We start from the raw sequence: 27,764 nt of genomic DNA, 5'->3' as shown, positions 1-27,764 counted from the left end.
GGGAATGAGATGAAAAATGTTTCTGTTCCCCTCTCTCTGGCTTTGCCATCATTAAGTATTTCGGATGGGACAGTCAAAGGGGATCATTGATGCCTCCTTCAAGTCAAGCCTGGACATTCCTCAACATCGACCAGAGATTGGTTGTTGCTGCTGGGATTTCTGGGATCCCTCAAACTATCATACAACCTTGGGGGTCTCCCATCCTAGGATTCCCCCACAGAGACCAGCCAATTAGGTTTCCACTTGCTTTAATTTCATGGCCTGTTTCAGAAGAGGTTAGTTTTTTTTTTTTTAATCCCAGCTTTTATCCCAGCTATTATGGCACAGTGGTTAAAATGCAGTATTGCAGGCTAATTCTGCTTATTGAAGGCTGCCTGCAGTTTGGTAGTTCAATTCTCACCCACTCAAGGTTGACTCGTCCTTCCGTCCTTCCGAGGTGGGTAAAATGAGGACCCAGATTGTTGGGGGCAAGAGGCTGACTCTGTAAACTGCTTAGAGAGGGCTGTAAAGTACTGGGAAGCTGTATATAAGTCTAAGTGCTATTTTCCTTCCTTCCTTCCTTCCTTCCTTCCTTCCTTCCTTCCTTCCTTCCTTCCTTCCTTCCTTCCTTCCCTCCCTCCCTCCTGTTAGAATGCAGTATTGCATGCTAATTGTGCCTACTGCCAGCAGTTCGATTCTCACCAGGCCCAAGGTTGACTCAGCCTTCTATCCTTTTGAGGTCAGTAAAATGAGGACCCAGATTGTTGGGGGCAAGAGGCTGACTCTCTAAACAGCTTAGAGAGGGCTGGAAAGCCCTGTGAAGCAGTAGATAAGTCTAAGTGCTATTTTCCTTCCTTCCTTCCTTCCTTCCTTCCTTCCTTCCTTCCTTCCTTCCTTCCTTCCTTCCTTCCCTCCCTCCCTCCCTCCCTCCTGTTAGAATGCAGTATTGCATGCTAATTCTGCCCACTGCCAGCAGTTCGATTCTCACCAGGCTCAAGGTTGACTCAGCCTTCCATCCTTCCGGGGTTGATAAAATGAGGATCCAGATCGTTGGGGGCAAGAGGCTGACTCTGTAAACTGCTTAGAGAGGGCTGTAAAGTACTGGGAAGCTGTATATAAGTCTAAGTGCTATTTTCCTTCCTTCCTTCCTTCCTTCCTTCCTTCCTTCCTTCCTTCCTTCCTTCCTTCCTTCCTTCCCTCCCTCCCTCCTGTTAGAATGCAGTATTGCATGCTAATTGTGCCTACTGCCAGCAGTTCGATTCTCACCAGGCCCAAGGTTGACTCAGCCTTCTATCCTTTTGAGGTCAGTAAAATGAGGACCCAGATTGTTGGGGGCAAGAGGCTGACTCTCTAAACAGCTTAGAGAGGGCTGGAAAGCCCTGTGAAGCAGTAGATAAGTCTAAGTGCTATTTTCCTTCCTTCCTTCCTTCCTTCCTTCCTTCCTTCCTTCCTTCCTTCCTTCCTTCCCTCCCTCCCTCCCTCCCTCCTGTTAGAATGCAGTATTGCATGCTAATTCTGCCCACTGCCAGCAGTTCGATTCTCACCAGGCTCAAGGTTGACTCAGCCTTCCATCCTTCCGGGGTTGATAAAATGAGGATCCAGATCGTTGGGGGCAAGAGGCTGACTCTGTAAACTGCTTAGAGAGGGCTGGAAAGCACTGTGAAGCAGTATAAACATACTATTGCTATTGAGTTTTGTAATGCCTGAAGGGAGCAAAGAAACCTAATACTCCTTCTTCCTATTTTCCCCACAGCAATAACACTGTGAGGTAAGATGGGCAGAGAGAGAGGGTGAATAGTCCAAAGTCGCTAAGTTGTCTTTTATGCCTATAGTGGGACTAGAACTCTCCGTCTCCTGGTGATTGGCCCAGAGTCACCCAGATTGGCTTTCATCCTTAAGGTGGGACTAGAACTCAGGTTTCCTATTTCTAGACCATTTGATCTTTCTAGGGAAATTTTCACAGCTGACCTTAGGACGAAAAGTTCTACCATCTAATATGTAATAAGATTACAAGATCAGAAAAATAAATATCAAAGTATTATTTCTATATTTTATATCTTCCATCCAGGATACACCATGAAATGTAATTCATGCCCCGGATTGTTTTATCGTAATCTTCAGGATTGTCCAGATGGACAGAACCTATGCTATAAAATAAGGAATAAGGATGAGCCATTAGATAAGCACAGTTCTTATCTTTTCTCACTGCTTTGCTTCTTGAACCCAAACTAGAGCTCCCGAATGCACCTGAGAGCTGGAGGACCTGTCTGTGCCCTGCCTGGGTTCCCCTGAGGTCATGGCCTGTTGCTGGACTGTCAAAGGAATGCAAGGTAAGGGGGGCAGCTTGGACTGGGGCGCCCCATCCATCCCAGAAGCAGCCCAGACTGGAGGGGGGAACCTTCTTTAGAGAAAGGGGGAGAAAAATGCTGCGGGTTTTTTCTGGAATGGATGGATATTGAATGAAGCCATGAAACATCCAAGAAAGGTGGAATTGCTCCTGAGTCATATCAAAACATGGGACTTCCCCAGAAATCTCTTCTTTATTCATATACTCCTGAGTATTAAGTAGAGGAGGAAGGAGGTTTTCCTTCCTACTGGGAAGGAATCCATGATTGTGTTAAAAGTGGGTTTACCGTTTTGTTAAACAGCCACAGATCTGTTCTTTGGTTTTTTTAAAAAAATAATCATTCTGCTTTCTGTCTCCTTCAATGGATTGAAGACCATCAAGGGATGTGCTGAAACCTGCTCTACTCCAGGAGAAAATGAGAATGTTAGGTGTTGCCCCATGGACAACGTTCCTCCAGGCCTCCCTGTCCTCTAGCATCCTCTGGAGTCCATTTAAGCTCACGTAAACTGCTTCAGTGACTCCATCCAGCCACCTTGTTCTCTGTCATCTCCTTCTTCCTTTACCCTCAGTCTTTCCCAGCATTAAGCTCTTCTCCAGTGAGTCCTTCCTTCTCATTAGGTGGCCAAAGTATTTGAGTTTCATCTTCAGGATCTGGCCTTCTAAAGAGCAGTCAGGGTTGATGTCCTCTAGGACTGACCGGTTTGATCTCCTTGCAGTCCAAGGGACTCACAGGAGTCTTCTCTAGCACCATAGTTCAAAGGCCCCAATTCTTTGGCTCTCAGCCTTTCTTATGGTCCAACGTTCACAACCACACATTGCAACTGGGAAGACCATAGCTTTGACTATACGCACTTTTGTTGGCAGGGTGATGTCTCTGCTTTTTAATAAGCTATCTAGATTTGTCATAGCTTTCCTCCCCAGGAGCAAGCATCTTTTAATTTCTTGGCTGCAGTCCCTATCTGCGGTGATCTTGGAGCCCAAGAAAATAAAATCTGCCACTACCTCAATTTCTTCCCCATCTATTTGCCAGGAATTGAGAGGGCCAGATTCCATGATCTTAGTTTTCTTAATGTTGAGTTTCAAGCAAACTTTTGCACTCTCCTTCTTCACCCACATCAAGAGGCTCTTTAGTTCCTCTTCGCTTTCTGCCATTACACTGGTATCATCTGCATATCTGAGGTTGTTGATATTTCTCCCAGGAATCTTAATTCCAACTTTTGATTCATCTAGCCCCGCCTTTCTCATGATGTGCTCTGCATATAAGTTAAATAGGCAGGGTGATAGTATACAGCCTTGCCGGACTCCTTTCCCAATTTTGAACCAATCAGTGGTTTCATGTCCAGTTCTCACTGTTGCTTCTTGACCCCCATAAGTTGGTCTGGTATGCCCATCTCTTTGAAAACTTGCCACAATTTTTTGTGATCCACACAATCAAAGGCTTTAGCATAGTCAATGAAACAGAAGTAGATGTTTTTCTGGAACTCCCTAGCTTTCTCCATGATCCAGTGTATGTTGGCAATTTGATCTCTAGCCCCTCTGCCTCTTCGAAATCCTGCCTGTATTTCTGGTAGTTCTTGATCCACAAACTGCTGGAGCCTAGCTTGTAGGATTTTAAGCATAATTTTACTAGCATGTGAAATGAGTGCAATAGTGTGATAGTTTGAACATTCTTTGGCATTGCCTTTCTTTGGAATTGGAATGTAAACTGACCTTTTCCAATCCGGTGGCCACTGTTGAGTTTCCCAAAATTGCTGGCAAATTGAGTGTAGCACTTTTACTGCATCATCTTTTAAGATTTTGAATAGCTCAGCTGGAATACTCACACCTCTACTACCTTTGTTGTTGCTCAGATTTCCTAAGGCCCATTTGACTTCACATTCCAGGTTGTCTGTCACGAGGTGAGTGGCCACCCCATCTTGGTTATCAGGGATGTTAAGCTCATTCTTGTATAGTTCTTCTGTGTAATTTTGCCATCTCTTCTTAATCTCTTTTGCCTCTGTTAGGTCCCTTCCATTTTGGTCCTTTATCATGCCCATCTTTGCATGAAACATTCCCTTCATATCTCCAATTTTCTTGAAGAGATCTCTGATCCTCTCTATTCAATTGTTTTCTTCTATTTCTTTGCGTTGTTTATTTAAGAGGTATTCTTATCTCTTCTAGCTAATTTAAATAATTTAATTAAACACATCTACAATGAACGTTAACCCCTCCTCTCTTTTTATATGAAGAGATATGATAGAACAAAGGTTCTATCATATCTCAAGACCTAAAATGGACACCTAACATCAAAAATGTCATCAAAAAAGCACAACAAAGAATGTTCTTTTTGCGCCAACTCAAGAAGCTCAAACTACCCAAGGAGCTGCTGATCCAATTCTACAGAGGAATTATTGAGCCTGTCATCTGCACCTCTATAACTGTGTGGTTTGGTTCTGCAACCCAACAAGACAGACACAGACTTCAGAGGATAATTAGAACTGCAGAAAAAACAATGACTACCAACCTGCCTTCCATTGAAGACCTATGTACTGCAAGAGTCAAAAAGAGGGCTGTGAAAATATTTACAGACCCCTCGCATCCTGGACATAAACTGTTTCAGCTTCTACCCTCAAAATGACACTATAGAGCACTGCACACCAGAACAACTAGACACAAGGAAAGTTTTTTCCCGAACACCATCACTCTGCTAAACAAATTCCCTCAACACTGTCAAACTATTTATTTAATCTGTGTCACTATTAATCTTCTCATCGTTCCTATCACCCATCTCTTACCACTTATGACTGTATGACCGTAACCTTGTTGCTGGTGTACTTACAATCTATATTGACTGTTTCTTAATATGATTTGATTGCTTATTTATACACTACCATTAAGCGTTGTACCTTTGATTCTTGATGAATGTATCTTTTCTTTTTATGTACACTGAGAGCATATGCACCAAGACAAATTCCTTATGTGTCCAATCACACTTGGCCAATAAAGAATTCTATTCTATTCTATTCTATTCTATTCTATTCTATTCTATTCTATTCTATTCTATTCTATTCTATTCTATTCTATTCTTTTTATGTACACTGAGAGCATATGCACCAAGACAAATTCCTTGTGTGTCCAATCACACTTGGCCAATAAAGAATTCTATTCTATTCTATTCTATTCTATTCTATTCTATTCTATTCCATTCCATTCACAGGCCAAAGAAAATATTTGGAAAGCCATTATGATTCTGTTGCAACTGTGAATGTTTAGGACCAGCAAATAGCAATAGCAATACTATTTATTATTTTATTTATTTATTTTATTTATCATATTTATATACCGCCCTATCTCCCTAGGGACTCAGGGCGGTTCACAGGCAAATAAAAATACATATAAATACAGGATAAAATAACAATTAAAAAACTTATTCTACGTAGCCCAATTATTTTAAAAAACCATATCCATAATAAAACCCATTAAAACCAATATAAAACCAATATAAAATTTAAAATCTACTCCAGTCCTGCACAAGTAAATAGATGTGTTTTAAGTTCGCGGCGGAAGGTTCGGAGGTCCGGCAATTTTAGACTTATATCCTGCTTCACAGTGCTTTTACAGCCATCTCTAAGTCGTTTACAGAGTCAGCCTATTGACCCAAACAATCTGGGTCCTCATTTTACCCATATCAGAAGGATGGAAGTTTGACTCAACCTTGAGCCTGTGAGAATTGAACTGCTGGCAGAATTCATCTGAAATACTGCATTCTTACAATTGTACCAAAAGTCTTAATGCTTTTTTTCCCCCACCTTGCTCACAGTTCCTTAATTGAACATTTCCCTTTGTACAACTTTACTAGAAAGGTGCAGATTCTTCATTTGATGAAATCAACTGAAATCGAGATATTCAATTACTTTAAACCAGCTGAACTATGCTATGAAACAGCCAATAGAGGGATGCCATTACTCTGTTCTTCTCAGTTAGGCCTGTAGGCCAAGCATTGCAATAAGGGAAATAAATAAGATTTTTGTTCAAGGTATGCCAACTCAGCATTTAATACATTGAGAGAAGTACATATCTCCCTTAAACTCAGTTATACTTGGAGCTACATCCAAAAAGAGCATTAAATACTTCTTCAAAGATATTGCATCCGTTTTTGAGTCAGGGTTTGTTGATCAAATCAGTCAACTGGAAATGCCAAATATGAATAGGGAAAAGACAGTTAGGGGTCATATTTTCAGGGTCAGGAAGAGATAGGCAGAAGAAACAAACAAGCTTTTCATGAACTGAATAGAGAAATCACTACCACTAAGAAAACCTCAGTTGCTCTTAGAGATGCTGCAAATAATATTAAGATAGGTTTGTTCATAATGTGAACATTTGCAAATTTTGCAGAATCAATAGCTGAAGTTTCTCTTTTAAGCTCCATTAAACATGGAGGTACATATACTGTAAGAAACAAAACATTTGCTCAAAGATCTTCCATCTAATTCTGGGCCAAAACAGATTAGATAATTCTCTCAACTTCAGACATCAAAACAAATGGATGAATGCACATCTCTGTTCATCACTTCTTCATGTAGGTTTGCTGAGAGGGACAATATGGACAGTAGAATAATCTGGCCCAGTGTGCAGTGTTTGCATTGCATGAGCCAAAACAGGTAAACTTCTCTCTTAAGTTTTGTTGTGTTTGGAGGTGCACCAAGACTCATCTTCAGCTAAGGCCTTTTAGCTCAATCAATCAACTTGAAGCATCAAAATATCCAAGATTTTTATTTATATGAAGGGAATCCATATTTATATGAAGGGAAGGGACAGTGCAGAGTATCAGAGAAGGAGCAAGGATTCAGGCCCATTGCGGTTCACTTAGGAAAAGACTGGCCAGGAAGTAACAACCTTTGTCACAATGATGTAGGGGGAGCCCCACAAAGAACATTGGGGAGGGGAAATGGCTGATAAAGAGACATTTGATGGGTCACTTTCTGTTAGTAATTTAACAACCACAGATGATACAACAGTCATTGGTCTCATTCGAGACAACAATGAATCTGCACACAACCAGGAGGTTGAACAACTAGCCTTGTGGTGCAACCAGAACAATCTGGAACTCAACACACTCAAAATCATAGAAATGGTGATAGACTTTAGGAGAAACCCTCCCATACTACCACCTCTTACAATACTGGACAACACAGTATCAATGGATACACAGACAAAACAGATACTAGCAATGTATCTTTTCTTTTTATGTACACTAAGAGCATATGCACCAAAGACCTTGTGTGTCCAATCACACTTGGCCAATAAAGAATTCTATTCTATTCTATTCTATTCTGTTCTGTTCTGTTCAAGTTTAGTCTAGTCTAGTGTAGTCTAGTTTAGTCTAGTCTAGTCTAGTCTAGTCTAGTCTAGTCTAATCTAGTCTAGTCTATTAACAGGCCAGAGGCAAAAGAAAATATTTGAAAAGCCATCATGGTTCTGTTGCAACTGTGAATATTTAGGACCAGCAAATAGCAATAGCAATACTATTTAGACTTATATCCTGCTTCACAGTGCTTTTACAGCCCTCTCTAAGTATTTTACAGAGTCAATCTATTGGCCGTAACATTTCTTTGTTCTTTTCCGTTAGACCTGTAGGCATGGGAAGCATTGCAATAAGGGAAATGAATAAGATATGCCAACTCTGCACTTAATCCATTGAGAAAGTACACATGGAAACTGTGGAAACAGATCAAGGAAAGAAGCACCTTAGAACTAAGGAGAAATTTCCTGACAGTTAGAACAATTAATAAGTGGAACAACTTGCCTGCAGAAGTTACGAATACTCCAACACTGGAAATTTTTAAGAAAATGTTGGATAACCATCTGTCTGAAATGGTGTAGGGTTTCCTGCTTGAAGTGGTGTAGGGGGTTGGACTAGAAGACCTCCAAGGTCCCTTCCAACTCTGTTGTTGTTGTTGTTGTTGTTGTTGTTGTTGTTGTTGTTGTTGTTGTTGTTGTTGTTGTTATTATTATTATTATTATTATTATTATTATTATTATTATTATTATTATTATTACATCTCCCTTAAACTCAGTTATACTTGGAGCTACATCCAAAAAGAGCATTAAATACTTCTTCAAAGATATTGCATCCATTTTTGAGCCTGGGTTTGTTAATCAAACCAGTCAACTGGAAATGCAAAATATAAATAGGGAAAAGAAAGTTAGGGGTCATATTTTCAGGGTCAGGAAGAGATAGCCAGAACAAATAAACTTTACATGAACTGAATAGAGAAATCACTACCACTAAGAAAACCTCAGTTGTTCTTAGAGATGCTGCAAATAATACTAAGATAGGTTTGTTCATAATGTGAACATTTGCAAATTTTGCAGAATCAATAGCTGAAGTTTCTCTTTTAAGCTCCATTAAACATGGAGGTACATATATTCTAAGAAACAAAACATTTGCTCAAAGATCTTCCATCTAATTCTGGGCCAAAATAGGTTAGATAATTCTCTCAAATTTAGACATCAAAAGAAATGGATGAATGCCACGTCTCTGTCCATTGCTTATTCCTGTAGGTTTGTTGAGAGGGACAATTTGGACTGTAGAATAATCTGGCCCAGTGTGCAGTGTTTGCATTGCATGAGCCAAAACAGGTAAACTTCTCTCTTAAGTTTTGTTGTGTTTGGAGGTGCGCCAAGACTCTTCTTCAGCCAAGGTTTTTTTAGCTCAATCAATCAACTTGAAGTATCAAAATATCCAAGATTTTTATTTATATGAAGGGAATCCATATTTATATCCATATATATTGTGTTCTCTTTGCTGACAATGTCAAACTATTTAACACCACCGACAATACATCTACCATTCAAAAAGACCTTGATCATCTAACCGCTTGGTCTAAAACTTGGCAACTCCAAATCTCAACCAGCAAATGCTCAGTCTTACATATTGGAAAAAAGAACCCAAACACTAAGTACATGCTTGATGGACATTACCTTACAGATGACCCCCACCCCGTTAAAGACCTTGGAGTTTTCATATCAAATGATCTAAGTGCCAAAGCCCACTGCAACTACATAGCAAAAAAGGCTCTAAGAGTTGTAAACCTAATCTTGCGTAGCTTCTTTTCCAAAAACACTACACTACAAATCAGAGCATATAAAACATTTGCTAGGCCAATCCTTGAATACAGCTCACCTGTCTGGAACCCTCACCACATTTCTGACATCAGTACAATTGAACGTGTCCAGAAATATTTTACAAGAAGAGTTCTCCACTCCTCTGAAAACAACAAAATACCTTATCCCACCAGACTTGAAATCCTAGGTTTAGAAAACTTAGAACTCGGTCGCCTTCGACAAGACCTAAGTTTAACTCATAGAATCATCTATTGTAATGTCCTTCCTGTTAAAGACTACTTCAGCTTCAATTACAATAATACAAGAGCAACCAATAGATTTAAACTTAATGTTAACCGCTTCAATCTAGATTGCAGAAAATATGACTTCTGTAAAAGAGTTAACAGTGCTTGGAACACATTACCTGACTCTGTGGAACACATTACCTGACTCTCTCCAAAGCTTTAACCAAAAACTTTCTACTATTGACCTCACCCCATTCCTAAGAGGGCGTGCATAAGAGCACAAACGTGCCTATCGTTCCTGTCCTATTGTTTTTTTATTCTTATACATATATGCTTATACTTCCTCATATTTCCTCATATATAGCTTTATATACTATGTAACCATTTTGTGTGATGCTTATGTATATTGTTGTGACAAAAATAAATAAATAAATATATATATATATATATATATATATATATATATATATATATATATATATATATATATATACTGAGGAAATGCTCTAATTCTCAATCTTTTTGTATTCCCAACTTCAATGGAGCATAAGACAAAAGTGATATCTATTAAATCAAGGCAAACATTTTCAAAAGCCATTTTGTTACAATTATCCTAGTGCCCTAAATGAGTTTAAGATGCACAGAACTATATGATTTCTTCATCAACTGAAATGCCATTGTATCCCCGACACATGCACTGGTCTTGGATATTTTGATGCTTCAAGTTGATTGATTGAGCTAAAAAAACCTTGGCTGAAGATGAGTCTTGGTCCCCCTCCAAACACAACAAAGCTTAAGAGACAAGTTTACCTGTTTTGGCTCATGCAATGCAAACACTGCACACTGGGCCAGATTATTCTACTGTCCACATTGTCCCTCTCAGCGAACCTACAGGAAGAAGTGATGAACAGAGATGTGCATTCATTCAATTGTTTCCTGGTTTAAAAAAATGGTCTGATCTGGTTTCTGCTTTCTGGCTGGGGGGGGGGAGGAAAAAGAGAACACACCCCTCCCCCTCCCTTCTCCCCTCCCCTTTCTTCTCTTTCAATCCCTGATATCCACCCGCCAAGTACAACATCTCACAGGGGTATAAAGAAGTGTCTCCTTCCATCCTGGGCTACACTTTGAAGGCTGCAGAGAAGATCTCAAGATGAAAACTCTGCTGCTGGCCTTGGCGGTGGTGGCCTTCGTGTGCCCGGACTCAGGTAGGGCCACCCAGCTTTGATCTCGAGTGACCTTCCAACTAAAGCCAAAAGGGCAGAGGGAGGGCATTGGAGGCAGTTGTGCTCCATTCTGGGGGAGGGACAGTCCTACTGCTCTACGCTCCACAAGGAGGGTCCTTGGAAGCCTTGAGAGGAGAAGAGGAGCTGTCAATCTGGAAGGAAGACCATAGCTGAGGCAATGACTGGCCCAGGTTGGCATTCTGGGGTAGACTGCCTCTGAAAGGAGAGGTTCTTTTGCATAGGGAATTCTTTCATGGAATTACTCCCGGCAATGAAATCAAAAATGTTTCCTTTTCTTAGCCCTCCATTGGCTTTTCTCTGGCTGTGCTAATGGTCAGCATTTTGGATGGGATGGCCAAAAGGGATCGGTGATGCTTCCTACAGGAAGTGAGGGGTCTCCCATCCTAGAATTAACCAGCCCCAACCCTGCTTAGCTTCCTGCAACCAGCCACTGAATTTGTCCCCTATTGACATTTTGCGGCTACTGCAAAAGAGCGGATTTAAAATAATAATAATAATTAATGATTTTATTATTTTTCTCCATAATTCAAGCTAACAAATATATTCAATTCAACCTCCTCCTCCTATCTTCCCCAGAACAACAACCCTGTGAGGTGGGTTGGGCTGAGAGAGGGAGAGCTTGGCCCAGATTCGCCCATCTGACTTTCACGCGGAAGATAGAACTAGAACTAACAGTTTCTTCAGTTTTGTATTATTCTTCCTTTCTGGAGAAATTTTTGTAGCTGACCTCATGGTTAAATATATTATTTAATATATATTATGATTTCATAAATGAGAAGAAAGAGTTATATGCATCCACAGCAAAATAAGATGTCTTTGTTTTATTTCTTTCATCCAGTTAACCCCCTGACTTGTCCCCAGTGCGATGCAAGTAGTGCCGCGAAGTGTTTGTTGCCTATGGAATGTCCAGCTGGGGAGAACATCTGCTATTTTTTGTGGAAATATGAAGGCACATTAAGTACGTCCAATTCTTATCCTTTCTCCTTGCATGCAAACTACAACTCCCAGATAGAGCTGAGAATTGGAGGTCATGTAAGACCTGCCTCGGTTCCCTGAGGTCGCGGCCTCTTCCCAGTCAATCTAAGGCCGGGGTGTCAAAATCTATGTCATTGAGGGCCGCATCAGGGTTGTGTTTGACCTTGGGGGGCTGGGCGGGCGTGGCCAGGGTGAGTGTAATAAACTCAATGTCACTCATGTCGGGGCACCTGTGCTGGACAACTGCTAATGTAGAACTTTCCTGAGACCCTCCCTCCCTCTCACTATAATCTCCTTCCTCCCTCCCTCTCTCCCTTCCTTCCTTCCTTCCTTCCTTCCTCCCTCCCTTTTCTTTTTTCTTCCCTCTTTATTCTACTTTCTTCTTCCTTCCCCTCTTTCCTTCTTTTTCCTTCCTTGCTCTCTTCCCACCTTCCCTTCTTTTTCTTTGCCATTCCCCTTTCCCTTTCTCCTTTGCTGTCCCTTCTTACCTGCTGAAATGTAGAAGTGGAAACATTCCTCCTTTTGTTGTGTTTTTAGTTTGTTTTGCTAGCCCTCTGCTAGACTTGTGGCTATCTTCTCGGATTCACCATTTTTGAACCTGGCACGTTACGCCATGAAATATCCAAGGGAAGTGGCATTGTCCCCGAGTCACGTAGAAACGCAGCATCTTCCCCAGAAATACTTTGTTTATTTATTTACCTCAGAGATTTCCACGGAGGAGGAATGAGATCTGCCTTCCTACTGGGAGGGAACCCATGAATGTATTAAAAGTGGGTTTACCGTTTTGTTCAGCAATAGCCGCAGATCTGTTCTTTGGTATTTTTTTAACACTCATTCTGGTTTGTCTTTCCTTCCCAGTAACGGATTGGGTCAGGGGATGTGCTTCAGAGTGCCCTATCCCGAAAGCTGGTGAGACTGTGGAGTGTTGCAAGAAAAATGAGTGCATCGTTAAATGCTCTGAAGCTGAATGATTATTAGATATATTTGAATAGTATTATTACTTCTATTACTATTCTCTATAAAGTAGATCGATCATTATTATAACTATTATTTGAAGTACTATTATTAATCTCAGAATTATAATTAAATACTTTGTAAAACTAAAATGACTCAGACTGCTCATTGTTCACCAAGCACCTATGTGTACTTAAAAAAAAATCTATAAATAAACTTTTTTTTTAAAGTGTCATAATCACAAGTCCCTTTGCACCTGCAACAGATCTAAATCCAGCTTGGATTCCTTTCTATTCTTATCTCCCGCTCATTTCCCTTGACTGTTAGTTGGCCAGATTCTTGTAGAAAGCTTAAGCTTGCAATCAATCTTTATACTGATTTGAACTACCTGAACCTCCTGATTTCCCCGGCGCTTGACAAAGAAAGATATTTTCTGGATATGAAAGGTTAAAAGAAAAATTCAAAAGAGATACACTCCAAATATTCTGTACATTTAAAATGTAGAGAAATCCTGTGCCGAGAGTCCAACATTAATATAAATCAAATGAAAGCACTTCACCATCCAGAAATGTGTTGTTCTTCTTTACGAGAACAAAGGTGATTCCAAACACCATGAATCAAAAGGAAAGAAAAATAAAAAGGAGTCCAGCGAGGGGTTGGAATGAATCAGTATTCAACTGTTGCCGATCTAGCTGCTGGCACAGGTTACTCCAATAACCACTGACAATCCTCGGTTATACTACCGGTTCCAATTCTGCTCCTTCCCTCCCTTCCTTCTCTTTGGGGCAAGCTGAGAGGAAGATACCTAAATATAGAGGAGGGGGATTTGGGACCATGCATTGCAGGCCTCTTCTCTGTCACAGACCAATTGGAAGAGTTGACCTTGTGGGTCTTTCTGTAGGACTACCGCTGCCACCGCCAAGTCGCTGGCTTCAGCTTGGATGATGAATTGCCTCTCAGGGTCGGGGTTGTTGGAGAATCTGACATTAATACGATTGAACATGTCCAGAAATATTTCAGAAGAAGAGTCATCCACTCCTCTGATCACAACAAAATACCTTATGCCACCAGACTTGAAATTCTGGGTTTAGAAAATTTAGAACTACGCCGCCTTCGGCATGACCTGAGCATCTCATAAAATCATCTGCTACAATGTCCTTCCTGTCGAAGACTACTTCAGCTTCAACCGCAACAATACACAAGCACACAATAGATTCAAACTTAAAGTGAACCGCTCCAATCTTGATTGTAGAAAATATGACTTCAGTAACAGAGTTGTTAATGCCTGGAATGCCCAACCTGACTCTGTGGTCTCATCCCAAAATCCCCAAAGGCAATTGGAAAGGATCAGAAGCAGACGTGGCCAGAGGCGTGGCCATTCTGATGGGGAGGGGGGAGGGGGAGGCTCTGGGAAATTCTTTGCATGCTTTCACTTTTGCTGTAACCGCATGGGAATTGGGGAGGGGGATCATCTCGGAGACAGTATGGACTTTCTCCCAGCCAGTTCCTGCCTGTCTCCAAGGTTGCTGCATTCTGTGGATGACCTGTTACTTCTTGTGTGCCTCAGAGTTCTCAAAGAAACAAACAAACTGTGAATTTACTTTGGCTCCTGGTGGACTGGAGAAGGGGTGGTTGGGGGCAAGTGGAAAGAATAATTTGGAGATATTGGCAGGACTGTGAGATTCCGCTTGGCTTTACTGCAGTGGTTCTCAACCTTTATAGTGCTGCGACCCCTTTAATACAATTCCCCACGATGTGGCAACCCCAACCGTAAAATTATTTTCGTTTTGAATTTATCGCGCCTGAAGCCGTATTGGCTAGCGATCTGAACTGCTCGTGATTGCCTTGAGGACGGAGGCATTAAAGCGGAGACTCCTCCCCTATTAAGTTTATCGTGCCTGAAGCCAGATTAGGCTAGCGATTGGGAGTGATTGCAGCTGGCTTGAGAGGGAGGCATCAGAGCAAAGATTTCTCTTTTTTAATTCATCGCGCCTGAAGCCGAATTCGGCTAGCGATTTGAAGAGCCTGCAGCTGGCTTGTGGAGTCAACCATTGGAGCGCGATTGTTCCACTCGCAAGTATACTTCCCATATTTCTGATGGTCTTAGGCGACCCCTGGCAAATCGTCATTCGACCCCCAACGGGGTCCCGACCCACAGGTTGAGAACCGCTGCTTTACTGCAACCACTTTCCCTTACTCAAAGTTCTTTTGAGTAAGAAAGACTTGCACTCAAAAACCATGCTTTTCTGAGGAGACTAGCTGGGGTAGGTCTTACAATGGGAAGAGATGGATTGAACAAATTTTGCATTGAATACTTCCCTGAGAGAGACTGCAATGACAATGACTGTTCATGTGCTGGAACGAACAAAGATGAGGCGAACAGACTGCAATAAAACAAATCTACCCCAAACAACAACCTTGGGCAATAAAAAAACAATAAGACCACTAGAAAAGGTGGTACCTGGCCCAATAGTACCTAGTAACTGCAAAACGGACCTTGGAGTCCTAGTGGACAATCACTCAAATATGAGCCAGCAGTGTGCTTCAGCAGCCAAAAAGGCCAAAGCAGTCAAAGGGATAAAATCAAGATCATGTGAAGTGTTAATACTGCTTTATGAGGCCTTGTAAGGCCACACTTGGAATACTGCATTCAGTTTTGGTTGCCACGATGTAAAAAGGATGTTGAGACTCCAGGAAGAGTCCAGAGAACAGCAAGAAAGATGATGAGGGGGCTGGAGGCTAAAACATATGAAGACATTTTGCAGGAATTGGGGAGATCTAGTTTAATGAAAAGAAGGACCAGGGGTGACATGATAACAGTGTCCCAATATCTCAGGAGCTGCCACAAAGAAGAGGGAATCAAGCTATTCTCCAAAGACCAGAAAGCAGGACAAGAAACAATGGATGGAAACCAATCAAGGAGAGAATCAACCTAGAAGTAAGGAGAAATTTCCTCACAGTGAGAACAATTAATCAGTGGAATGACTTGCCTGCAGAAATTATGAGCACTCCATCACTGGAGGTTTTTTAGGAAGAGATTGGGTAACATTTTACTGAACTGGTATAGAGTTTCCTGCTTGAGTGGGGCATTGCATGAGGTCCAACCTTATCTGTGGGAATTTCTCTTCCCAGTTACTGTACATCCTCCCAGCCCATTATAAGTTTAGGAGGTGATCAGAACCTGGGACTGGAATACATGGATGGGTGATTATGCTTAGGCCTGTCAGGGACAGGAAAGGATTGGAGCAGGTCTTCCACTTCCATGTTTTCCTCCAACCCACTGTGCTTCTAAAGCAGGGGTCTCCAACCTCAGTAACTTTAAGCCTGGCGGACTTCAACTCCCAGAATCCCCCAGCCAGCAAAACTGGCTGGGGAATTCTGGGAGTTGAAGTCTACCAGGCTTAAAGTTGCCAAGCTTGGAGACCCCTGTTCTAAAGGATACTTAGGTATTTATGGCCCATGTGGCAGACCTGCATCCATTAGAGAAGGAAGAGAACTTTGGGGTCTTGCATGTTGCGCATTTAAGCTGCCTAATATGAGAGCTGGAAAGGTGCCAGTTTAAAAATCTCTATCTTAACTCAATCCTGCTCTCTGCTTTGGCCTTTGGGATGGACTGATAGAGGGATTCCCCTTCTATTTTAATCTCCTGGATTTCTTTAAAAAAAGACACACGATGCCATTCAGTGTTAGTGTGTTTTCCTATCATTTGTCCCAGAAGGTCCATGCATGCTTCTCACTGTCATGCCCCTGTCGGAGCCCTGAATCTGCGGGGGGGGGGGAGGAGATGAGCTGGAACTTGAGCCGACAGGGATTGAGGGGCAGCTTTGTTGGCTTTGGAGGGAAATGGGGAGAGGTAGAGCCAATCACGCTAAGGCATTTCAGGATTAGAACAGCTTGTAGACAGGAAGGAACATGAGCAGGTTGAAGATGAGAGACCGGGCTCAGGCGATGAGCAAGGACCACCACCACCACCACCCGATCCTCGAGCACAGAGAGTGGAGAGAAGGCGAGAACAGTGCAGACTGAGCAGACGACTCAGGAGGAGAGCACCCCACCCATCTTCACGAGGCACACTTGGGGAATGAGATTTCAGGAGAAGCTGTGGGGAGGGGCATTTGTGGGGAACAAACTGTGAGTTTCTGAAGTGTTGAGTGCTGACATTTGAACTTTCCAAGAATCCTTGGATTAATTGCCTGGATCTTTTGCTTCCTGAACTCCTTGATTTACCCTGCTGGATTTATTGCTGCGCAGCCTTGGTGTGGACAGCACTGGGCTGGACTATTTGAAGCCAGAGGCTGCTTGAGGTGCATGTGGGGGTTTGTGATAATTTTGCTCTGGGACTTGCCATAAACGTGGGAATGTTTGGAGAAATGTGGAGCAATAAAGGGGTGGTTTGAACTGCCAGATGCTTGTGTTCTCTCTGTGCCGTGCCCTGGGTCATCACAGTCACCCTTTCCTAGTTTAAGAAAATAATAATAAAGGTTTATCAGTAAGATGAATTGCAAAAAGAACAAAAATCTTCTGCCTTCTACTATACTACAATTGAACTTTCAAAAAAGGAAAATGGACACGTCCTATCAAAGACCTCCACTATACTTGAATTTAAATGCAGAAATTTGTTCAGTTGCCAAACTACAGAAAGAGCAGAACAAAGCTTGGACTATAAAGGCCACAAGCATAGATCTGCAAGGATGGTCCATGATGGAGGACAGCAAAACTCAAAATGATATTTTAGAACAGAATAAAGGAGAATAATAGAGACAGAAGAGTCTAGTCCAACCGTGCACCCAAGCAGGAGATCCTACACCATTTCTGACAGATGGCAATCCAGTCTCTTCTTGAAGGCTTCCAGTGATGAAGTTCCCACAACTTCTGAAGACAAGCTGTTCCATTGGTTGTGTCAGGTTAATGATTTAAGAGCTGACCAGCTGCTACAATGATGTAGTGCTAGGAATGAGTCAGCAAGGTTTTGGGGCTGATATCACTTTAAGAGCCTGTAATAATAAGAAGAGGCCCTGCTGGGGCGTATCGCTCTCTCTCCATGTGTGCTTCCGTGCTGTAATTGCTGTTTGCTGTTTGTTTGAGGTCTGACTAAAGTACATCTATGTATATATTCTTTGTAGATAAAACCACTATTTAAATACAAACCACTGTTTATTGTATTTGCTCCTGGGTTGTCTCACATAGTCACACTGTGCGCATTCTGACAGGTTGATTGTTCTCACTATCAGAAAATTTCTCCTTATTTCCACGTTGAATCTCTCTTTGATCAGTTTCCATCCATTATTCCTTGTCTGGCATTCAGGTGCTTTGGAAAATAGGTTGACCCCCTCCTCTCTGTGAGAACCCCTCAAGTATTGGAACACTGCTATCATGCCACACCTGGTCCTTCTCTTCACTACAGTAGCCAGGCCCAGTTCCTTTAACCATTCTTCATATCTTTAGTCTTTTAAATCCTCTTTGTTGCTCTTCTCTGCACTTTTTCTAGAGTCTCAACATCTTTTTTATTAGTTGGGTGACCAAAATTGGATGCAATATTCTAGGTGTGGTCTTACTAGGGTTTTACTGAGTGGTATTACTACCTTGTCTGATTGTGATTGAATCCCTCTGTTAATGCAATTTAGGATTGCATTGGCTTTTTTGGCTTCCACAGCACACTGTTAGCTCATATTTAATTGGTTGTCCACTTAGGACTTCAAGGTCCCTCTCACAGTTACTGCTATGAAGCCTGTTTTTTCTCAGTGTAAAGGTGTACTTTTAATTTTTCTTGCCTAAGTGTAAGACTTTACTTTTCTCTACATTGAATTTCATTTTGTTAGTTTAGGCCCAGTGTTCAAGTCTGTCAAGATCCATCTGGATCTTGACCCTATCATCTAGGGTGTTAGCTATTCCGGCCAGCTTAGTATCATCTCCAAAATACAGGTTCCCCTTGTATTTCCTAATCAAAACCATTTATGAAGTTATTGAAGAGTACTTGGCTAAAGACGGAAAGTTGTGATCACCCACTGATTACTTCCCTCCATATAGATGTTAAGGACTTGAGTACAGTTTGTCAGCCAGTTACAAATTCATCTGGTGGAGATACTGTCTATCCCACTTTTTTTTTTAGCTTAAAGGTAAAGGTTCCCCCCACACATATGTGCTAGTCATTGCCGATTCTAGGGGGTGGTGCTCATCTCCGTTTCAAAGCCTTTTTTATGTGCTTTCGAACTGCTAGGTTGGCAGAAGCTGGGACAAGTCATGGGAGCTCACCCCGTTACGCAGCACTGGGGATTCGAACCACTGGCTGCTGACTTTTTGATTGACAAGCTCAATGTCCTAGGCCCTGAGCCACTGCGTCCCTTTTTTTAACTTGTTTTAACTTTTTAACTTGTGGTCTACTTTGTCGAACGCCTTGCTGAGGTCAAAGTACACAATGTCCACAGCATTTCATTGGTCTACTAATTTAGTCACTTTGTCAAAGAATGAAATAAGTCCGGTTTGGCATGATTTGTTTTAATCAATGCGTGCTGATTAGCTAAAGAAAGTTAGTTGCACAAATTAGTTGTGCAACATCTTAAGTCGGCAGTTTTCAGGCAAAATGGAGTACATCCTTTTTCTGCGAATCCTAGGAAGGAAACATAAAACAAAACAATTATTAACAGTAACAAAGAATTGATCTATATATTTTTCTGAACAAAATGCTAAACACAGTGTGAGAAGATTTATATCCAAATAAGTTTTATTCTTTAGAATGTTTCCATCTTTTCTTAAACAATAACATAGTCTACAATGGGGTCTATGACAATTCTTTGCGGCCAACTCTCCCGGCCCTCTCTCTATGGCCAACTAGCCACAGGACCACTCACTGCGGGACAAGAGTTACATTAATATCAAAGAAATGGTGGTATAAAATCATTATAGAAAAGATGCGAAAGGATGGACAGAACGAAATGCGAAAGGCAAAAATTAAGATATTTTTTATTTATTTTAAATAATTAAATAGAACTGTTAAATTGCCCTCCAGCAGTTTTCCCGTGGCGGGTTGACCATGGTGAGTTTGCCGCAGAAAATTGACTGTGGCAAGTTGTCCCATTCCGTCCACAATGGTCTGAGAATCAGGGTCCCACCTGATAATTGACAGTCAAGCTGAAATTAAATTAATCAAGTAAAAATAGGTGATCTCCGATTCTCAGGTGCATTTGGGAGCTCTAGTTTCCATTCAAGAAGAAAAACTGTGAGAAAGAACAGGAACGTTTCTTACCCGGTGAAGGAGTATATGAATAACAGAACTTTTCTTTATTCCAACAGAATGTCTTGAAATTACAACGAAAGTTTGCACATTTGTAACACTTCAGATTCTCGACTGCATGGAAGAAATCAAACAGAGCAATCTTACTTTGATATTTATTTCTTAGATCTCGTCTTACAATATATTGAATAGATTATTGAAGAATAAAAGTGAAAATTTCACTAGAAAGACCATTAAACGGTCTGCAAACAGGGAGCCTCTGAGTTGGAGTCCCACCTTAGGCCAGAAAGCCATTTGGGTGCCTCTGGGACAGTCAATCTTTCTTAGCCCAACCCACTTCACTGGGTCTTCGTTCGGGGAAAGCAGAGGGAGAAGGAGTATGAGGTTTGTTCACCACCCTGGATTTATTATACAAACCATGAGGGTAAGGTTTAAAAGAACATCTTTTCCTGAAGAGGCCATAAAACGTCAGCAGCCAAGAACTTGAGAGGTTGGTCTCTGTTTGGAAGCTAAACAGGGTTGGGGCTGGTTAATTCTTGGATGGGCTGCAGGGCTAGATTGAGGAGCCTCAGAAATGACAGCAGTGGCAACCAATCTAAGGTTGATGTCAAGGAAAATCCATGTTTGACTTGAAAGGGGTTTCTCTGATCCCCTTTGGTTGTACCATCAAAAATGCTGAATGTCATCAAAGCCAGAGGGAGGCAGATGGAGGGCAAAGAAAAGGAAACATTTTTCCTCTCACTCCCAAGAGTATTTCCATGGCAGAATTCATTACGCAAAGGAAATGCTGCTTTCAGAGGCAGTCTACCCCAGAATGCCTGTCCAGACCTGCTGCAGAATACCAGCTGGACCAGCCATTATATCTTCCCTACAAATGGAGACCTCCTCTTCTCCCCTAAAGGCTCCCAGGGACTCAGGGAGAAAGTCCCACCAACAGAATGGGGCACAATCGCTTTAAATACCAAACTTCCCTCTGATCCCTCAATCTTTGTTTGATCCTCCATATTTCCACTCTTGGCGACCCAGGTGATGCCGTTGCCACCTTTTCCATGGAAATGAATCACAAACTGAGCTACCCTTGAAGCTTCAGCTGGTGCAGAGTGTGGCATTGCAGGTAATTTGGGGGCCCCCAAGAATGGCCCCTGTGACCCCACTGCTCCTTGAGCTGCGTTGGTTACCAGCCTGTTTCTGGGTACAGTTCAAACGGTTGGTGATCGGCTTTAACACAGACTTCAGAGGATAATTAGAACTGCAGAAAAAATAATTGCTACCAACTTGCCTTCCATTGAGGACCTGTATACTGCACGAATCAAGAAGAGGGCCGTGAAAATATTTGCAGATCACTCGCATCCTGGACATAAACTGTTTCAACTCCTACCCTCAAAACGACGCTATAGAGCACTGCACACCAGAACAACTAGACACAAGAACAGTTTTTTCCCGAAGGCCATCACTCTGCTAAACAAATAATTCCCTCAACACTGTCAGACTATTTACTGAATCTGCACTATTATTAATCTTCTCATCGTTCACATCACCCATCTCCTTCCACTTATGACTGTATGACTATAACTTTGTTGCTGGCAATCCTTATGATTTATATTGATATATTGACCATCATTTGTGTTGTAAATGTTGTACCTTGATGAAGGTATCTTTTCTTTTATGTACACTGAGAGCATATGCACCAAGACAAATTCCTTGTGTGTCCAATCACACTTGGCCAATAAAAATTCTATTCTATTCTATTCTAAAGCCCTTCATGGCAAGAGTCCAGGTTACCCACTCCACTGGGATTGGCCCATACCACAGGTGCCGACAGAGAGGGCACACTGATGGTCCCATCGGCCCAGTCTTCCAGCTGGTGGGGTCCGGGAGCACGGCCTTCTCTGCTGTGGCTCCTGCCCTCTGGAAAACCTTCCTCGCCCCAATGCGACGCTGACCTCAACCCTTCTATCTTTTCATAAGAGTCTAAAGATGTGGCTTTGGCTGTCTGCTTGGGGCCCCAGTGCGAAATCAGCGCAGCGGAGGTGGTGGAATGAGTAATAACAAATCCCACTTCCACCCCACTCCATTCCTGCCCTCCCTGTGTGTCTTTGGTTTTAATTTTTGTTTTTAACTTTTTATGTTTTAACTGCAAACCACCCAGAGTTACCCTATGGTATGATAAATTTTATAAATAAACAACTAATAAAGTCCTCAACCCAGATCAAAGGTTCCAGAGCCTACCTGGGTCCTTGCACATGAACGCCACCAACAACAACGCAAATAGCCAAGCTTTCATCTTGCAATCGCCTCTCCAGCCTCCAAAGTGCTTTCCAGAATAGGAGAAGGCAGTTATGTCTACTTCTACCCTGCCTTGTGGGGGCTGGACATCCAGGTTCAAGAGAGCATGGAGGATTGGGAAAGAAGGGAGGGGTAAGGGAGGTGATCTCATTATCCCCGCTACCGAAAGGGAAACTGGATCAGGCCAGAGGAAGAACCAACCGGTCCCCGTCTTGAAGAAAGAAGATACCATTCCATGTGCAAAACATGATTCCTGGACAATCGCCATCTCTTCCTGAATTCATAGAAGGAAGCACAACCTGTGCAGAGAACATAATCAAACCGATCCAAAATCATTACCTTGAACTCCCTACAACAGGAGAAATGAACCGAGCTGATTGCTGATGAATGACTTTATGCTTTTTGGTCCGGTCCTAAACATGCTGCTTAAATATTGCTCATTTTCTCCAAATTGCTACTTGATCCATATGCAAAATTCACTGGAAAGTCATCAATGATCAGTGCAGGCATATTTTTGAAGTGCAAGCTTTCTCAAGTCGGTTTGATAAGCTGCGGTTCATGGCCAAGATGTTCAGTGGATAGCATGGAAGAGAACACCCTGATTAAATGGTTTAGTTCTGGGTGCTCTTTATGTTTGTGGTGGCCCTGCGGAGGTTTCCTTATCAAGGTAACACTGTCCATGCATGAGAGAGGGAAGTTTTCCTTCTAAACCATGCCCAGATCATTTTATGTAGGATCTGCAGAAAAGCAGCCATGATTAAAGACAAGAATCACATCAGAAAGGGACCTGGACCAGGAACCGATGGTGCTGCAGGGTCAGAAACAGGAGCTGGTGGAGGAGAACATTTCAATTCCGGATGGTCCAACAGAGGGGGACCCATTTGATGAATTGGAGGTGCTTCTTCGTGGCTTCTGATGGGTGACCTGGGAAGTGGGGGCTAGTAGTGTGAAGAGCTCCTTCATCCCTGTCTTCTAGAAACGCTTGAGGGCTCACTAATCCAGCAGGTCAGAGGCAAAAGAGCATTTGGGAAAGTATTGTGCATACTCTCAAAATTGCTCCTTGATCCATGCGCAAAATTCACTAGAAAAGCGAATTATGAGTCAGTCTAGCCCAGTGATTCCCAAACTGTGAGCCGCGGCTCCCCAGGGAGCCGCGCCACAGCCACAAGGGAGCCGCGAAGAAGCAGCGTCCGCTCCACACGCGGTGCCGCGAGATCCCAGACGCACAAAGCCGGACACGGCCGCAGCGACCGGGACTCGCACACCGCAACTCGGGACAACTCCAAAAGCCAAGGGACCCCCGCGCAGCCGCACCCACACCCCCCGCGGGGCAGGCCACAGCAGGCAGGAAGACGGCAGACGCCGACGACGGACCAAAGGAGAAGCGCGAGCTCCGGCCCCGCCCGCCCGCCTGAACCACAGCGCCCGCCCAGACCCGCCGCCTGACGAAGCAACGGCGCACCTCCCCTCCAGTCTGCCCGCGACGCCACTGGCCTCCCAGACCACCCGACACGCTGCCCAACACGGCCGCGGCCACCACGCTCGACGGCATCGGGAAAGAGGGGCTGCGCAGAAAATAGCAAAACCACCCCGTTGGTTCCTCCCAGGTGAGCCAGGCTGGAGGCGAGAACAGCCACCTCCTCCACAAGGCGGAGACCCGAGGGAACAAGGGGATCGCGAGAGGCCAAACTCCGAGACCGAAGCAGGGACCCCCACGCCTGGGAAAGTTCCACAGAGGCCGCTCCCATCAAAGGAGACGGCGCGTCCATCAGCAAAACATGAGTATGCCAAACACTTTGTAGAAACAGACTTTTTGATTAAACTCACATACCTATGTGATATCTTTGAAAAGTTGAATGTGTTGAATCTCTCTTTACAAGGAGGCAATATGCACATTTTAAAGTTAACAGAAAAGATTTCAGCTTTCAGAAAAAAATTCAGAAAAAAAGACAAAAATTAAAAAAAAAATCGGATGTACCTATTAAGGGAGCCGCGGAAAAAATCCGAAGTGTTATGGGAGCCGCAAACCGAAAAAGATTGGGAACCTCTGGTCTAGCCATTTTTGGGAGTGTAAGCATTCTCAAATCCGTTGGATAAACTGAGGTTCATGGCCAAGGTGTTCGGCAGTTAGCGGGGAAGAGAACACCCTGCTTAAATGGTTTGGTTCTGGCTGTTCTTTATGCTTGTGGTGTCCCTGCAGAGGTTTCCTTATCGAGGTAACACTGTCCATGCACGAGAGAGTGGGAAGTTTTCCTTCCATCCCACACTCAGATGACTTCATGTCATAAAAAAGGAAAACAGCCATGATCAGAGAGAACTTGATAGTTGGTGATGGCTGCATTCCCTTAGACCCCATGGGAGAACGATTTGGATTGGCCAAAAAATCACTTGCATCAGAACTAGTCCAAGGCTCACCTAGTCCTTTTGAAAAAGATCAACCTCTTTCAAATGCAGAGGATCAGAAAAGAAACAAGGATTCCTGCCTACCAGGGTTCACTCAGATACAGACACACCTGTAATGAACGGCAACCTTTTTCACAAAGGTGTGGTGAGACCCCAGCAAAGTTTAGTTTACTTTATTGTCATTGCAACTTGTACAAAGAAGTTAAATACCATCTTCAGTATACATCATACATAAGAAAACAATAAAAATAAACACAAACAAACATCCTTCACATTCTATACAATTGAATCTAAAACCCCTAATATTGCACTATACCAGTGGTAGTCAACCTGGTCTCTACCGCCCACTAGTGGGTGTTCCAGCTTTCATGGTGAGCTTTCATGTCCGATACCGAAGCACTTTCCTTTTTTTTTTTAATTTAATTGATTTTTTTAAAACAACTCATAGCATTATTTAAAAACATTTTCATTAGGTTTTCATAAAATTTCCCGTGACAATTTAAATTTCTGAAAATATCCTATTTGTATCACCCGAGCATCAGTTTAGTTCGCGTTACGTTAAGTGAAACTAAATGGCGCTATAGTGTGACCGCAAACAAAAGAGCCTCATCCCAGAATAGCTCGCGCATCTCCCCCCACACCACCCAGCTGTAACAGAGAAGCAGAGCTGGTAGCCAGCACCCCCCTCCCCAAACCCAATGCACGATGCACGAGAGGCATGTGCAGACGATGATATTAATGTGGAAACAGTGGGCGGTTAGAAAATTTTACCACTAACAGAGATACAAAAGTGGGCGGTAGGTATAAAAAGGTTGACTACTCTTGCACTATACCATAAAATTCAATATAGCTACTGCTCCGGGATAGAAGCTGTTTTTTAGCCTATTTGTCCTTGTTCTAATTGTCCTGTACCATCTGCCAGATGGTAATAGTTCAAAAAAAGGGTGTCCGGGATGAGATGGACCTTTAAGAATGTTTTGAACTTTCTTAAGGCAGCAGAAGCTATAAAGCTCTTCCAAAGAGGGGAGAAGGCAACCAGTGATCCTCTGGGCAATGACGTCAACCCTCTGGAGTGCTTTCCTAGTGCCACTGTGCAGTAAGTTAAAATACTCTCTATGATACAGCAGTAGATGGTCACCAGCAGTTTTTCATTCAGTTGTTGTTTCCTGAGAAGCCTCAGGTAGTATAATCTCTGCTGGGCTCTTTTGACCAGGGCTGCAAAGTGAATGCCCCGGGTCAGGTCCTCTTTTATGATAACACCTAGAACCTTAAAACTGACCATTTATTCAAAAGAATGTAAAGGAATGTAAGAGAGGAGATCTGTCTGGACTCTCCATCATTGACAGGAACATCACCCAAGGGCAAGGCAGATGTTCAGGTGAGCCACAAGCTGCTAGAAGTAGGTTGAAGTCGGTCATTTCCAAGGGCTGGTGCCAGGTCAGGAGATCTGAGGCAAAGATTCAATGTAGGCCAGACACACTAGACTTCATGAACTGCAGGGTTGCAGCGACTTCAGATGGGGTGATAACTTTCAGAGGGACCACACGGCTGCAGGCGGTTTTGCAGGCCAAATGCCGTCAATTGCCATAGAAGTGTTGAAGACCGTTGATCAGATACTTGTTCGTGATAGGCCTTCTTGAAGCATCTGGATAGTATCTCGTCTCTGCAGCTTGTAGAGGCATTGGATAGTGTTGCAGTTTGCTCTATGGATGGCTTTGTTGCTCCATTGATGGGTGGCTGTCATAGGTCAAGCAGCAGATGGCTTCCATTTATGGGGGGGAGAACCAATGCTAGGCATGGTCTTGAAGGGGATCCACATAGAGCTGCAGCCCGATGAAAAGCTCCAGGTCTTATTTTCAGTGCCTGTCTTACCCGCTTACCTAAGGACCACTGTAGCCAGGCCTCCCATGTCCTGACAAAACAAATCTACCCCAAACAGCAATATTGGGCAATAAGAAAACAATAAGACCACTAGAATAGGTGGTACCTGGCTCAATAGGACGTAGTAACTGCAAGACGGACCTTGGAGTCCTAGTGGAGAATTGCTCAAATATGGACCAGCAATGTGCAGCAGCCACACACACAAACACACAGACAAAGCCAACACAGTCTTAGGCTGCATTAACCAAAGAATAGAATCCAGATCACATGAGGTGTTAATGCCGCTTTATAAGTCCTTGTAAGACCAGACTTAGAATACTGCATTCAGTTTTGGTTGCATAAATAGTCAAACTATTTACTGAATCTGCACTACTATTAATCTTCTCATCGTTCCCATCACCAATCTCTTTCCACTTATGACTGTATGACTATAACTTTGTTGCTGGCAATCCTTATGATTTATATTGATATATTGACCATCAATTGTGTTGTAAATGTTGTACCTTGATGAAGGTATCTTTTCTTTTATGTACACTGAGAGCATCTGCACCAAGACAAATTCCTTGTGTGTCCAATCACACTTGGCCAATAAAAATTCTATTCTATTCTATTCTATTCTATTCTATTCTATTCTATAAAAAGGGTTGAGATTCTGGAAAGAGTGCAGAGAAAGATGTTGAGGGGGCTGAAAGCTAAAACATATGAAGACATTTTGCAGGAATTGGGGAGATCTAGTTTAATGAAAAGAAGGACCAGGAGTGACATGATAACAGTGTCCCAATATCTCAGGAGCTGCCACAAAGAAGAGGGAGTCAAGCTATTCTCCAAAGACCAGAAAGCAGGACAAGAAACAATGGATGGAAACCAATCAAGAAGAGAATCAACCTAGAAGTAAGGAGAAATTTCCTCACACTGAGAACAATTAATCAGTGGAATGACTTGCCTGCAGAAATTATGAGCACTCCATTACTGGAGGTTTTTTAGGAAGAGATTGGGTAACATTTTACTGAACTGGTGTAGAGTTTCCTGCTTGAGTGGGGCATTGCATGAGGTCCAACCTTATCTGTGGGACTTTCTCCTCCCAGTTACTGAACATCCTCCCAGCCCATTATAAGTTTAGGAGGTGATCAGAA

The 27,764-nt window shown here is 42.7% G+C and overlaps 1 protein-coding gene and 1 long non-coding RNA gene across 2 annotated transcripts; one reads left to right on the top strand and one right to left on the bottom strand.

The window, feature by feature from the left end:
- Window positions 1-10,750: 10,750 nt before the first annotated feature.
- On the top strand, window positions 10,751-12,982 carry LOC131193937 (toxin 3FTx-Lei1-like). The gene is made up of 3 exons (XM_058174398.1): window positions 10,751-10,862; window positions 11,740-11,859; window positions 12,735-12,982. The coding sequence occupies exons 1-3, from the start codon at window positions 10,808-10,810 to the stop codon at window positions 12,845-12,847; spliced, it is 288 nt and encodes a 95-aa protein (XP_058030381.1). The 5' UTR covers window positions 10,751-10,807; the 3' UTR covers window positions 12,848-12,982.
- Window positions 12,983-19,305: 6,323 nt separating this feature from the next.
- On the bottom strand, window positions 19,306-22,398 carry LOC131193942 (uncharacterized). Its single transcript, XR_009154067.1, has 3 exons — window positions 22,291-22,398; window positions 20,074-20,175; window positions 19,306-19,437 (listed from the first exon to the last, which is right to left on the bottom strand). It is a non-coding gene; the product is annotated as an uncharacterized LOC131193942 (long non-coding RNA).
- Window positions 22,399-27,764: the final 5,366 nt, after the last annotated feature.

Source organism: Ahaetulla prasina, chromosome 3 (genome assembly GCF_028640845.1).
Source record: "Ahaetulla prasina isolate Xishuangbanna chromosome 3, ASM2864084v1, whole genome shotgun sequence".
NCBI classification, from domain to species: Eukaryota; Metazoa; Chordata; class Lepidosauria; order Squamata; family Colubridae; genus Ahaetulla; species Ahaetulla prasina.
Note: the sequence above shows the minus strand (reverse complement) of the source record. Positions and strands in the feature narration are given on the sequence as shown.